The 15,644-nt window shown below is 38.0% G+C and overlaps 1 protein-coding gene across 5 annotated transcripts; it reads right to left on the minus strand.

The window, feature by feature from the left end:
* LOC139124932 (G2/M phase-specific E3 ubiquitin-protein ligase-like) lies at positions 1-11,887 on the minus strand. Of its 5 annotated transcripts, none has more exons than XM_070691049.1 (8): positions 6,612-11,880; positions 5,456-5,599; positions 4,804-4,935; positions 3,987-4,300; positions 3,009-3,180; positions 2,549-2,721; positions 1,067-1,287; positions 1-423 (listed from the first exon to the last, which is right to left on the minus strand). In XM_070691049.1, exons 5-8 carry the CDS (start codon positions 3,153-3,155, stop codon positions 176-178), a joined length of 789 nt encoding a protein of 262 aa, XP_070547150.1. In that variant the 5' UTR covers positions 3,156-3,180; positions 3,987-4,300; positions 4,804-4,935; positions 5,456-5,599; positions 6,612-11,880; the 3' UTR covers positions 1-175. The 5 variants fall into 3 exon arrangements, with proteins under 5 accessions (XP_070547148.1, XP_070547150.1, XP_070547152.1 ...); XM_070691048.1 differs by having other exon boundaries at positions 6,039-11,880; XM_070691047.1 differs by having other exon boundaries at positions 5,456-10,334; positions 11,803-11,887.
* Positions 11,888-15,644: the final 3,757 nt, after the last annotated feature.

The following is a 15,644-nucleotide window of genomic DNA, read 5'->3' on the forward strand; positions in this document are numbered from 1 at the left end:
TTTATGAAGAATAAAACTTTATTCGACACAAAAAGATGCTACCACTGATTTTTACTTTGACTGCTAACACGTTTAAATACATCAAACAACCCTTTACTCTTGAACTGAGATGTTTTTTTCGTTGTTTACAGACAGATTAATGGTTATGTTAACGAAATATTAAATGTAGCCCACTTTACACTTGACCGAATCCTGGGCTATTGAGTATACCATATTCCATGCACTCTTTGAACAATTCATATGACCTAACGACAGGTATTCTCAATACATTTCCACATTTATTAGCAACTGGTAGAGTTCTGTCACATCCTTCGGCCCTTTGAAACGCCAAAGTTGGGCACGGACTAAATCCAAGTGGGGGTATATTGTCCAATCCCGTAGCAAAGATCACGATGTCCTTTAAAGTTATATCTGATTCACCCTCTGTCAATCAGAAACAAAGGAAAATGGAGTTTATTTAAGAATGTTGCTCTAGAGAAATATCCCAGCTGCGATACGACAATTACTGTCAACGATTTGAAAGATACTGAATGAATAGGTGACCATGCATGTATTCGACCCCGGTTTTAGACACCATACATAAAACCATCGTGAGAAAGAATTAATGTTCATGACCATTAATTCATTTTCGCGATGGTTTCATTTATCGTGTCTAAAACTGGGGTCGAATATATGCATGGTCACCCATTAACATGTCAAACAATATAAGTAGTATCTCGTATCAAACAAAATTCATGAAAAATGGCCGACTTTGCTCCTGTAAGGAGGCGTTTTCATTGACAAAGACTTGATAACAACAAAAAACTGCAAAAACCTGCAGAAAATTTTCAAATGTGAAAACTTGAAAATTTTATGGCAAGACTATGCTTTAGCTGTGAAACAGTATTATAAAAAAAATCAAAGTAATCGGATCAGTTTATCTGTTTTGTGTCGCTGACAGCACAGTAGCAAATACTTATGTGCGAGTCCAGAAGTTAGCACATATAAATATGTCACAACTTTCAAGTTGAGGTATTTGAAAGCATTGAAGCAATTCAAGAAATGAAATAAAACCAAATAACTCCACCTTCAATATCCAGCAAATAGTCCCTCCAATATGCAAGTACTTCGAGTTCTTCTGATCGTTTGTCCGATCCTCCTGGACTAATTGACTTTGAAACATCAAACAAATCCTCCACTGTCTCGGCAGCCAATGATTTCTCAGTATACACAAATACTTCTCGAAATAATGTTGGATGAGATATAACAGTTTCCATGACATTCAGGGTCGAAAGTCCAGCTTTAAATCTGACGGTAAAGAAATTATTAAGCATTGTAGTTTAAAGTTGTAGTTTACAACATGAATTTTGTATCAGGCTTGAAAATCCCCTAAAATTTACATACATCAGCCGTATGACATGCAGTTTTCGAGAGCTGAACGCTGTTGTAGGCCTACTTGGTATAATATCGATGACAAAGATATTTAACAGGAAGGAATGTCATGTTCATTTGTTACATAAGTATAACTGCCTCGTTTACCGTCGATGCATCTAGTTTATGATTCTAAAGGTCATTTGAATGCTTTTGGTGCATTTTAACATTTAAAGCTTCTCTAGCAAAGTTCAGCATCAGTAAAATCAAATACTTTGCACCGTCCATCTCGTTACATCAATTACCTTAGGGGCCGTCTCATCTTGTCGCATAAATTAAGAAAGCAAAAGTAGTTATTTTACGTGGAGGGGGTTTGCCCTCCATTGAACGAGCAAACTTCACTTTTCCACTTTAATATTTTGGTCATAAGCTTGCGCTCTTTTTACAGCGTGTGTATACATTACCAAAAAGTGCACATGCATACCAACAAGTTTTACAGTATATGTTTCAAGCTAATTCGTATTATGATATCGGCCTTGCTCAAAAAGCTATAAAATTCACACTGGCCATTACAAGAATGTTTTATTGAGGGAACATGTAAATGGGATTTGAGTAAAGGGGCAAACTTTGAGCTTGACGAGATGTGTCCTTCTTTCATAGAATACGAGATATCAGTCAAACGATGGCGGCTGACAATGTAAATCCAACTCGCAAGCAGACCAAGAATGACATGATATTCTCGGCAACTTCTCAGAGTAAATGGTGGACCAAAAGCGTAAGAAAAGAAAACGAATAGCAGTTGAAATAGGCAGAAATGACAACAGACACTCACTTACTACAAACCTACTAATTAACCGCCCCAAGAAGTACAATTGTGCGTTGACACATACAGAGAACAGCAACAAAAGACACAAAAAGGAAAGCATAATATATTGACACTTCTATGCAGGAAAATGCCTGGTAAGTAATCCAATTTGATCGATTACTCGACATTGTAATGAGGCAAGGGAATACATATTCTCTAGTAGCTATAGCAAAATACTGCATCGTATTCTCACGTACACCTAACCATTACCCACTTTTTAACTTTCGTTTAGGGACAAGGGGGGGGGGGGAGTTATGATCGAAACGAAGAAACTTCGTTTCTTGAACGTGTGCGACAATCTCACATAGTCCCTTAGCTCTTATCAACACTCACCTGTTATAAACAGATATATTCCTACTGATGACGTAAAATTTGATTATATCATCAACAATCGTGTCTTTTGATTGCAATGTCGGTACGGTGTATCCCGCCCCCGACACATATATCAATGTACGTGCCTTGTCTACAGCAGTACTTAACTGCTCCTCCGTATTGGCATTCAGTATCTGCAACAATAATAAAACCACACGTATTGTAGATGATGGCGGCTGCACATGCATACACAGTGTACTTCAACAAAAACATTTGACTATTTTTGTTGTAATATATATATATATATATATATATATATATATATATATATATATATATATGTCACAATATAGAAGCTGATAAAATGTACATTCAGAAATTACTGAGAATGTAATTATATGGCCCTGATTTCCCGTTTGAAAATCAGATAGTTTCATACTACTCCAAATTTAATAAAAGACAGAAAATGAGACACACTTACTGCTAGTAACTGTTTCTTTATTTTAATATTTGCGATATCCTCCATGATTGGTTGAACCGAGTAAACGCCAAGTGTAAGGGTGTCATACAAAGTAGATGAGAAAAACTGTGGCCCAGGTCCACCATGAAGTAAAGACACAGCAATCATCCTACCAGTAAGTCCTCCTCCATTGCTACAATGGAAGTGATCAAGCAAAATATAACAAGAACTGCAGATAGTTTCTCCTTCGGATAAAACAGTCATAGCAAGCGCCAGGAAGACCTTGAAATCATATTTGTTGACATCCTCCCACTTGTTGTTAGGAAGTATATTCTTGTATTACGTCACTATTAGTGCAGTGTCTTAATATAGATACTCAGATAGCATTCCATCTATTCTGAGATTTAAGGTCTGAGGCACTACTTCCCATTACTGTTTATTTACCAACCAGAGATTCAATCTGCTGAGACAATATATCTAATCCATCATGTGCTATCCTCGTGACTCAGACACTTTTCCCGCCAAAAGTGCTTTATCTACGGGAATCCTTGCCTTCCCACATCAGAGACATTTTCCACCCTCAACAGAGACACTTCACGTCACTTGACTCCATGTGCGGTCTCTCACCCAAGTGTTATACTTAACTGTATTAGCCACTGTCTATTATTATTATATAAATAAAATAGTCATAAATAGTATTAGACGACATCGTCTCCCGACTGCTTTCCCAGACCTGGTCATATTGCACACACTTGTGGAATCTTGCTTGAGACGTGACCGAGTTGCCATTTAAACTAGTATTTTAGTATCCGCGAAGTAAGGGTCAAAGGCCTTACCATTCAATTCTATCTGCTCCTATGTACTTTTATGGCTTAACACACTCATTATTATATTATTTTTAAAAATGTTGGTAAACATGTTATATTTTGTTCTCATGTTTTACATGAAGCGAATGAATGTTATCCGATGATACGTCTATGCAACCTGCAGTTTACTTACCTGTTTTATTTAGAGCGAGTACCTTTGCATGAGTTGGTCCCTCGAATACGGCTGAATTTTTCAGATGGCACATTAGAAGCCTTAAAAATTCTCTCCTTGGGCCTCCTCCATCTACTGCTCTCCCATCTCGACAAGTATCATCCGCGAATCTCACTTTCATCCTTTTGTAAGGGCTGTAGGATTTCCTTTTAAATCCTCTCAGGGCCCCATCCCAGACATCGTTTCTGATTACATTAAAGTAACAGCATGCCTCTTCAGTATGGAGAATATGTTTACCAAGTTCTTCAAGCAAGCCCTGGACACTGCAATTATTGCTATCAATTGCAGAACAAGAAGAATGAGAAACAACGACACTTTTTACTATTAGATTTATAATTTATAACCTTCGTTAATCTGTTCGATTTAATCATTTTCATATTAATTACTGGTATATTGTACCAGTACTGTATAAAAACGTAAACTGTAAAGTGTTCTACTAATACATGAATGTTCCTTTCTCCATGTAAAAATAGGAATAAAGTTTCAAGAAAATCAACATACTTTGAACATATCGCAGAAATAATTACCAAAGACTTGAAAAGTTGGAGAATATTTATGAAACATTATTGAAGTGTAATTGTAGAGTTATGTGAAGGTACAATTTTGACCAAATTAATAGTAAACATCATACACTGGGAGAGAAACATGATAAAAATAGCTCAAAAAAATTAAAAGTTGGTTGTCAATAATGCCTGCAGATGCCTTTCAAAGGAACATACTAATGTTTACTATAACTGTAATCAAAGACATGATTAGAGACATAAAAAGACATACTTACTGGTTTGAATAATGTTCAATTATGCTCTGTGTTATTGCAGCTTGCAGATCATCATCATCATCATCATCGTCATCATCATCGTCATCTTCACTACTATAATGTGGTGATGTTCCTAGAAGGTCAACATAGGCTCTATGCGTAGAAATCACACCAAATAATTGAATTTGAAAAGTTTTGTTCTTAAAGGTAGTAGACGCCTCGAAATTTAAAGACTTAATACTTTTGCTCATAATTTTTAAACGAAACTTTCAATCATACTCTTTCAAAATCAACTACAAAAATCGGGGTCACCATGCAAAGTTCGGAACGAGAGAAACAAAATAACATATATTTGAAATTAAAAACGGCTGAAATCGCTGTGTTAACTCTGTGGGAGACAATAGATTTTAGATTTTCGAAAAACTAAGACAGTCAATAGTTTTCTTTCTCCTCGATCTTTGAAATGAGCCACCACAAGTGGTAGATCAGAAAAGAATTGTAGAAATTTGAGAGTCCGAATATCTGTATCCGAGGCGCGTTTTACTTTGAATGATTGATTGAAAACAGACAGTGCTGTATGGTTAACTTAACCATTTAACATCTAATCAACAGTATGTATATGGACTGCATATCACAAAGGTGTTTGACCTAATCTTAAGACCGTTATTATTACCTGTATGTGTCAATTCTTCCATGTGGGGTATCAGCAAAAAGATCAACCGCTGCTGTAGATGTACTTGAAACAGGTGTACTCATTGTAAAATCTGGCAAATCACTACCTCTGGAGGTATCTCGAATTGAGTCATCCATGCAAGATCTAAAAAGACATTCAGAGGAGAAATGTCAAATACAACACCAGTATTATGACATGCAACGCTAAAAATATTTTATACATAAAGGAAACAGAAAAGGAAGTTGAGATGGGGTTTGGCATGTACAAACATTAAAGGGTTTACCAAAACATTTTGATTATCGTAATGTTGTAATATGATACAGGGCTCAGCCATCGGTGTCGTGCCAGAGGTTAAAAATTCACGATTAGTAATAGTACAAATAGAATATAATTAATAATTGATTGCTATATAGCTTTCTCTCCTAGGTCTCTTGATGAATAAACCGGCACAATTTCTTGAAATCTCTAAAATTACTTGCTGCGGATCCGTAGCCCTACCACTCCCTTTACTTGTTGTGTTGGGGGAGTGGGGACAAGCAAAGGGAGTGGTAGGGCTACAGATCCGCAGCAATCAAATTACTACCTTCAACCACCGTCTCTCGTTGACAGCATCTCGTGTCTTGGAATGTGTTGAGATTGTTACAGAGAGAACGAACTGATACAAATCAAAGACCGACATCAAAATAAGAAACTTAAACTTAATCCACACTCGGCAAAACTCGAGGGTCACAGGTCAAATGCATGGGTCAAGTTGTATGACGTGTCTAGTCAATGCTCTCTGCGAGTGACTGAACCCTTACTTTGTTTACGATATCTCCTTTGCATTAACACTGCCAAGACTTACTGAGTGTCGCGAAATAAGCTGTTTTGAAACGGTATTTATCTGAGCCAAAACTGCGTAAAATACAAGTAATAAAGCAACTAAAACTTGGAAGTCTAAAATCCGAACACGATGAAATCAAAACTATCCATTAGAGTTCAGTTAGATCATGGATGTACAAAAATAGACCATGGCCAGATCTTGATAATTGTCCGGCGAGACCTTGCCACAACGTGTACAGTGAGTACAGTGGCTTTCACAATATTGCAGGACTAGTTAAGTTTCCTTGAGAACTTATCCAGCTCCAAGTTTGTTTACAAGGAAAAATCAACTCACCGGATACGACGTTCGTTCGTAGAAAGTGTATCGCTGTACAGGTTTACTTCTGTTCCTCAAAAGTTCTCCACTAGCAAATCTGATGTAAATCAATCTGCCTCTCCTTCACTAATAGTGTATCTCTCAAGGGGCCTCTACCCACTTCAGGATCAAATTCTCTTTCTGTACATTGCATTATGTAATATGAATGTAAACACTGATTGCAGAATTGAACTCAGTCCGTGATTCATGTCTCACAGGGCAACGAACTTTGCACTGAAATTATAATCTCTCACAATTACATTAAATGATGAAGTAGTAATTTTGACCGTAACATTCCGGCTCGCTGATAGTAGAGAAAATCGGAATTAAACCCGATTTGCCCAAACTGGTCAAAATATTAACATCTTGGGTCTCTCCCGACCAGCTGTATCTTGACTCTCCAGATAATCCCGACCTAAAAATATACCTGGCATATCATGACATAGATCGGTCAACATATATTTAAACTATTTGTCGTGCAGAGCGTATTTTCGTCGTTTTTCAAACACATTTGAAGTTGCAACCTACAAGACATTTCCCTATGGCCACGTCGTTGGTGACAAACTTAAGCAACGGGGTACTCCAACCATGTGGCGTACGCGCCTCGAAATTGTGCTACTTAACTTTTGCCCTAGTTTTCTTTAACTTGAAGAAAATTTTTAAACAGTTATCTCTTGACATTAAAGTTAAATATTAGGGGTCACCGCGCAAAATTTGTGTTAGAGAAACAATTATCAACAAATATCTACCGATACCTGAACTTAAAAATGGCCGCTTGGCCTGTGTTATCCCTGTAGGACAAATTCAATTTTTGATTTTCACAAAAATAAGCCTTTAAAACTTTATTTGCTCAAGCTTAAAAATGAGCCCCCACAAGTGGTAGACCAAATAGGTAAGCTTATTTATTGTGAAAGCTTGAGAGTATGAATAATTTTAATACTTACAAACTGGTGAACTAAAAATGTTATTTCACAAATGCAAACAGATATTGTGGAAGAGACAGTATTAATTACTTGATGTAAAAAAACTTATTTGCTCGGCGTCTTCCTTTGTGTGCTAGCAATTCACGATCGATTCTTTACCTATGAAAAAGTACAAGTTTGTGTACTTAAATTTAGGTTGCAAGCTCTGACTTTTTTAAACTCAAAACTAGTACCACCGGTCCTCATGGTTCCAAATTTTAGAAATATATGAAAAAAGCCATAGTGACATATGGTACACTGTATCTACAGAAAGTCAGTGACAGTTTGCAAGCCTTTAATTGTATAAATTCATGTGTAGAACTTTGTAGGTCTTAAGTTCAACAAAGATAATTGTACTATTTTCCAACCTTACCTTCCTCAAAGGGATCAGAGTAAGAACACCGACTGTTCTTACTCATGCAACTTAATAAAACTGTGCGAAATTGTTTGTGAAGCAGGTACTTTTGAGTTCAAGTGATGGAGACAGAGACAGTGGTTCTGTTTCTTCATTTATTATTATAGACACGTTGTACTTCTACAATAAATATAGTGTATCAATGGATGGATAAGTGACGAACAGTCCAATCAGTAAGCCATGTTCCCTGCGCATACGCTGTGATCATGGTGATAGATACGTACACCCGAGAAAAGAGATTAATCGAGGTTCCTCCCTGATAATATCTGGTGTTCACCCCATTCAAACATTCACAAATCACAGGCTTGAACTAAGGCTAAGATAGAACTAAGAAGATGCTTTAAAAAGGAGCACAGACATAAGCTTACCTTTGTGGATAAACAGCGAGCACGTTTCTCTGCGAAGCAGAATCAAAACACGCAGAAGTAGGTCACGGCCTTGGACTGTATACGAACCTGATTGGACGCCTCGATACCTTTGACCCGCATGATTATTCATAAGCATTTTCATGTCTGGTGATCGGGGCTTTGGGACATAGTTTCAGAGGATTTTTTACCAATAATGACAAATATTGCCCCAAAACATGCAACATAATTTTGCCACAATTTGCATCTTAAACTTTTGTCATCTCAAGGGGCCAGAATAGTCAATTTTGGTAAGTGGCTTCCGAGTCCGGGAAGTACGTTTTGACAAAATATGGTTGTTAATGGTTCAAAAATTTTATCTTTTATCAATCTTGTAACGATTTGAAGAAATTGAACCCGCGCCTCTCACATCGAAAAACGTTTACTTGTGTACCAAAGTACAGTCATATCGAATAAGCGATATCCAAGAAAAAGAATTTAAAGATGAATGACAAAAAAATCCTTAAATTAGAGATCGTTGATGGCATCAATGACATCGGTCTATAGACTGTTACCATACTTCATATCATTTGACCAATGGTTTTTAGACATAGTATTGGCGTAATTATATCGGTTAATATCATCACCATGTTTCGAAAAAAACATCTGACGTTCAAATCAGCCCGTGGTTGACGTATACGAAATATCAAGCTATCTGGATACAGGTTTGGAGATATTTTTTTTCACAATTTCTTATTTATCTCCTATTTCGTACACCTGTTACATATAGACGTTGGCAGTAAACCATTTGTGAAACATTTTCCTCTATCAATGTAATGGCTGATTTCACAACTTGGTAAGTTGCTGTGCATCATCTTGAACGTGACATACCAGGACCGTGTTAGATCTTATCAAAGTATCCACAATCTTTATATTCTACACACAATTGTAGATACAACAATTGCGTTATGATATAGTGCAGGTGTTGAAAAGAACACGTTTTCATTTCGACATGCTCCAGGGAGATAGTCACTGATTTTGGAGCAAAAACAAAGACAAGGTAGTCAAAAATTACAGCTATTGAAAGTTATTTTAACATTTTGGTATGTTGCTTCGAATTCAAAGGAGAGTGATTTGGTCGGTTCCCGGGACAAAAATAAAATGCCGTCAAAATTACAGCTGTCGTCGATTATTTTGACATACAAGTACAGAAATTATTAACAAAATATTTACTTCAGTTTCCACATGCGCTGCGACCTGCCAGGTTCATTGAATAATCATAGGCAGTGCACTTGAACATTACGACATAGCGGTGACGTGTGCGCTGTAACTGGAATCCCATACGTCGGTATAACCTATTTGCACTTATCATAAAACCTGCTGTGCTCAGACACAGTTCAGTGTAAGATTGCTCTCTACAAAACTCAATGGCTGTATCTATTAATTTCCCCGCAATTCCCAAGTTTCTGTAGTGTCTGGCCACGCTCAGGGTAAAAAGTTCTGCTTTCGTTGGGTCTCTGCTGTCCTCCCGTACGCAGACGGTGCCGACTACCCTTCCGCCGCATTCCGCAACCCACATGTGGTTTCTTGGTTTGTCAATGTAGAGTGCCCGGATGTCGTGGAGGTCGCCCCTGAGTCTTTCGGCGATGCCTTGTTTGAAGGCATGAATAGTAATAACGTACGGTGTGACCAACAGCACAAGCAAAGTTAACACCAGGAAAGAAACTGACAGACAGACATATGCGACAGCCATAGCTACAAGTGAAATGCCCCAAAACAAGTTGCTTGCAAGGATGTATGTGTAAACAGTCATGACATGTTCCATCATTCTGCTTCGATATATCTCCTTCGCGTTTAACTCATCTGTGTCCTGGAAGCTTCGAATTGAGAGGCTTGCCGATGAGCCGGCCAATGTCTCTCTGCTCATCATTTTTGTTTTCATCGAGAGTTGATGTCAGTACCAGGAAAATCTACAACACGACTGGAAAGGGACAAATTATACTGACCTAAGTTACACTGCATATTGTAGTGTCTGAGACATGTCTGTCGTAGATGTTGGTTTTGTTCACCTTGAAATTCAAAATAATCTCCAAAGAGATGAATGACTAAGTTCCTTTAACAAATTGTCATAATTAATTTTAGCCAAAATGAAATTCCTGTGCAGATTTAGTAATGCACAGAACATCTATACATACTTGGTGGAGACGCAATTGACTTGAAGAAGCTGAAGATGGGCCTAATTGCACACCCGCCGGTGGTGGCGCTCTCGGCAAAAACGGGTAAGCTTACCCATGTGTGTTCCTAAAATCACGGACAATAAGAAGTTTTTGTTCATTGTCTAGGTCTGTGAAAACATGAGAAAAAGATACTGTTTGCAAAATGTGGTAAAAGTTTTTGAAATATGGTAAATAATTTTTATTAGATATACAACCATGTCGGCGCTAAAGTGAAAATGAGATTTTAATAAGAACGACGGCGTCATCATGTAGGCCCTGCACCCTTTTCCCAGCAGTTATCACCTTGCTCCAGACTGATGGAGGTAACAATAGGTTACATCAGACAATCTTATTGCCCAACTTTACTTGCAAGTATCTCATACCCTCCTACATTTTGTAAAGCGGGGGTATTTTCTGGTTAAACCGTTTATTTTTCCCCTATATCTCACAATGAATTTTCATAGGAAGTGAAGATGAAATATAGTCCAACTACGGTCAAGAACGTTCTTGGCAATCTCAGATCCCAACAAAAATTCAACTTCATAGCAGGTCCAATGTCAACTGTCTAAATGTTCACGCAGGCGCACGACTGACCGTGGAGTTCCTATAATGCCGAATATGAATGCAAACAGCCTTTTATCTCGAAAGGTTTGCTGCTGCGGAGGCTCGCCTATGATAATTTGTCGCATGTTGGCGATATTGGTTACAGACATCGACACTGTCAAACAAATACGTAACAGTGTCTTTTCGTGTACTTCGCTACAGTATGCGAGCAACCAATAAACAAACCGAACAAAACTTTATGGACACAGCGCACGTCGGAGGGTGAAAAGGCGAAGGTGTTCAGTGTGTCCCGGAAGGGGTTTCCAGAAGTTTCGGCACTGAACCATGATCATCACGACCAAAGTAATTTCGACCCGTATTTTCTGCCCCGAAGTCGTTCCGGATGCAAGACGTCTGGGCACCATTCTATTTCCCAATTATCGAACTAATTGTCGTACCATCTTACGACTAATAAGTAAACCGTGATTGCCAAAAAACAAGCACACATCGCCATGTCGATTAACATATTTGCTAGGTGAATCTGACGAACATGAAGTATTTCTGACGTGTAGCCGGAAACGATAATGGTAATGGTTTTGTGCCGAACGACCGGTTACCCGGAAATGTATCACACGGTTTTGGAATTGTACATTTACGAAAGTGACGTACAGGTTGTATAATGCTACTCACCTTATGGTGTGACGACTTCTATTCGTCAGTACACTCGTGAAGAGTGTCCTACTTTGCCCTTTATACCGGACACAGACATGCATCGTCGCACAGTTGACAATTCACTTTTTTAACTCTAGAGGGCGGTGGACGAATGCCAAAGGCGACGTGAGAGCGATGAAAATACCAGCTATGATGTGAAAAGCAGTGAAAACCCGAGTGAAAACCACTCTTGGCCCTCCTCTGACACGTAAGACAAAAGAATTCCCTATGCACATGAAATTTAGTGTGATGTCACGCCATGACAAAGCGTCCTCTACTGACCTGTCTTATGTTAATGTTGTAAACGGGACTTGGGAAGTACAATTTGTGCGCCCTTAAATAAGGATAATAGCCTTGAAACATTGTCGTAGATGTATTTTTGTATTGTCGACGATTGAAACATCCATAAAACAGCCGGAGTTGGGAAAATGTATGCATAATTACTAATTGACGCTTTCATTTCCAATGACATGTTGCACTGTAGTCTTGTCTTTTAACATGTCGTGGTATTTATAGTTTTTTGATAGTGAGGGGGCCTTCAGTAATTACACGTACGTTGGGGTGTGCCGGGAGAATGGGGGAGCGTCACTTTTTAGAAAACTGTCCAATGGGGAGAAGCATTTTATAATCTTGAGGAGAGGGTCACTTTTAACAGAAGCTAATTTTACGGCCAAACCTTCGATTGTCATGTGATATTTCCTCAATAGGAAATCACCGACGAAATACATTGATTCTAAAATACATACAGATTATCGACAAGCTTCACAAGCAAAGAAGATGCAGTGGTATACGGTACTACATTAAACACCTGAACAGTTAAAACTAATGAAAGACAAGAGACAAAATCATATGGGACGGGCGGCAAAGTGTACCTCAATTATCAAACGTCTATAGGGCTAAATGCACAGATATTGTAAGTTTTATGTTTTATATTGAACAAAAAATCATTCATAGTCTACCATGTATAGTTAATCAACATTCCGGTGAAATTACAAAATCCAATTTCTTGCACACACATCCATTTGTTACCCTTCCTATTTAAATTTAGTACATTAATATTGATAATCAAGCGTGCATACTCATAATTTTTCTCATAGACTACTATGTATAGTGAATCAACATTTCGGTGAAATTCCAAAAACACACATCCACTCGTAACCACTCTAGTCTAAACAAATTTGTTCCCTTGTACATCATGCATTCTTTAATTATTCGTTTTACTTTTCTTTGTCCAGATCGATTTGTTTGTGGTATACGTGGTTCTCATTTCAATGGAGCGGTTTTAATTTTTTATTTCATTTACAGCTCAGTAAACTGTACACGCCTTATTAGTCCCCACGAACACCGTCCGGGGGGACTTATAGGTTTGGTCATGTCCGTGCGTGCGTGCGTCCGTGCGTGCGTGCGTCCGTGCGTGCGTCCGTCCGTCCGTCCGTTCACGCAAATATCTCAGAGATGCCCAGGTCAATTTCTTTCAAATTTTGCACAAGGATAGTACCCTACCCCATACAGATGCACGTCGATTTGTTTCACAATGCGATCAAATTTGGCCGTGTTAGAGGACTTTTTAGTTTTCACCTCCATAGACTCCCATGTATAAGGCAGTCTCCATAGACTCCCATGTATAAGGCAGTCCATAGACTCCCATGTATAAGACAGTCCATAGACTCCCATGTATAAGGCAGTCCATAGACTCCCATGTATAAGGCAGTCCATAGACTCCCATGTATAAGGCAGTCCATAGACTCCCATGTATAAGGCCAAGAAAAATAAAAATTTAGTTTCTCATCGTATTCATATTGCAAAAAGGATGCAGTGACACAGTTTTTAGTCCCCACGGATGAAGTCCAGGGGGCTTATAGATTGGGTCATGTCCGTCCATGAGTCCATCCGTGAGTCCATCCGTTCACGCAAATATCTCAGATATTTTGACAAAATGTCATGTGACCTCGGTGACCTTTGACCTCAAATATACATATTTGTCCATAACTCAGTAACCACAAGTACTACACCCTTCATGTATGGTATGATGGGACACCTTATGATGCCACATATTGTAACTCATTAATTATGTGCATATCTAATTTTGAGCGAGCCAATAGAGCTAGAGGTCTGATTTTTGGTATATAGGGATAACTTAGCAATACAATTTTTTTTGACAAATGTCATGTGACCTTGGTGACTTTGACCTCAAATATACATATTTGTCCATAACTCAGTAATCACAAGTGCTACACCCTTCATATATGGTATGATGGGACAGCTTATGACGCCACATATTGTACCTCATCAGTTATGCGCATATCTAATTTTGAGCGAGCCAATAGAGCTAGAGGTCTGATTTTTGGTATATAGGGATAACTTAGCAATACAATTTTTTTGACAAAATGTCATGTGACCTTGGTGACCTTTGACCTCAAATATACATATTTGTCCATAACTCAGTAACGACAAGTGCTACACCCTTCATGTATGGTATGATGGGAAACCTTATGACGCCACATATTGTACCTCATTAATTATGTGCATATCTAATTTTGAGCGAGTCAATAGAGCTAGAGGTCTGATTTTTGGTATATAGGGATAACTTAGCAATACAATTATTTGACAAAATGTCACATGACCACGATGACCTTTGACCTCAAATATACATATTTGTCCATAACTCAGTAACCACAAGTGGTACACCTTTCATATATGGTATGATGGGAGACCTTATGATGCTTCATACTGTACCTCATTAATTATGCGTATATCTAATTCTGAGAAAACCCATAGAGCTGGATGTCTGTCATACATATGCCCATAGATTTGTTCTGTGATACGATCCAATAAGGCCGCCATGTGGCCATTTTATTACGATTTTTTCATGTCCTGAACTACAGCTCAGACATGTATCAAGCGAATTTATTCAAAAGTATTGTTATCACAGACCTAATGAAGAGGACTCTATCCTCTCTGAGGACCTGTAATCAAAGTACCCATTAACAAGTGGGGACTGTGTCATCAACGATGACTTGTTCTTCGGTAGACTTTGAAAGAGCAAACATCGACCGCACAAAAACTCCGTGTAAACGTACGGCTACCCTGCATCTCGCACACGAGTATGCTGCTTCTAAACATAGACCCTCGAGAAAAACACTTTTACATATGGCTAATGTGTTTACTTGATGATAATGTCAATAAACTGAATATTCACATCGCTGATGTACATTTAAATGCCCCCTTAACAATGCTATGTCTCTGTATAATCAACGTGTCCAGTAAACAATAACAACAACAACAAACACAACAGCTACATACGATCCAATAAACTGTGTGTGAGATGATTTTCGATTTTAAAGTGGTATAAATGTTAGTTACCGTGAAAAATAGTACCGTGTGAAAATGTCAGTGGTAATTTTCATTAATGATTTATTTCTCAGATATCATAGTCATGCATAACGTATTTCTTGGATACATAAGTTTCAATAAAATTTAAAAAAATACGAAATAAGGAAATGGAAATATTTGTCGAGCAAGAAGTCGAGTTTGTCCCTAGGTCACATTTTCCCACTCAAATGCCATCTCAATTATTGTACACAAACGTGTATCAACTTCTATGAACCCTACTTTGGCAGACGAAATTTTGAAGTTTATGTGCCTCAAAAAATTACAATTAGGCTACTAATTAAGGGAGTTTTGCACAGTTTATGCAAATGTATGCAAATCACCCGATGTCCTTTCTTTGTTATTCTCATATTTTCAACATTTCAAATGAATTTAAAGCCACTCTGGGCATGGTCAAATTTGGAATTCTTCATATTGCATTCTTTGAATAC

This window comes from Ptychodera flava, assembly GCF_041260155.1.
Source record: "Ptychodera flava strain L36383 chromosome 23 unlocalized genomic scaffold, AS_Pfla_20210202 Scaffold_24__1_contigs__length_23054250_pilon, whole genome shotgun sequence".
Taxonomy (NCBI): Eukaryota; Metazoa; Hemichordata; class Enteropneusta; family Ptychoderidae; genus Ptychodera; species Ptychodera flava.

Bases quoted from the DNA above. Each gene is read 5' to 3' on its own strand.
- LOC139124932 (XM_070691047.1), bottom strand. From the start codon at position 3,155: ATGATTGCTGTGTCTTTACTTCATGGTGGACCTGGGCCACAGTTTTTC. The intron at 2,722-3,008 runs GTAAGTGTGTCT...TTATTGTTGCAG, and splicing joins TAAAGAAACAGTTACTAGCA to ATACTGAATGCCAATACGGA. The intron at 424-1,066 runs GTGGAGTTATTT...TCTGATTGACAG, and splicing joins CTATTTGCTGGATATTGAAG to AGGGTGAATCAGATATAACT.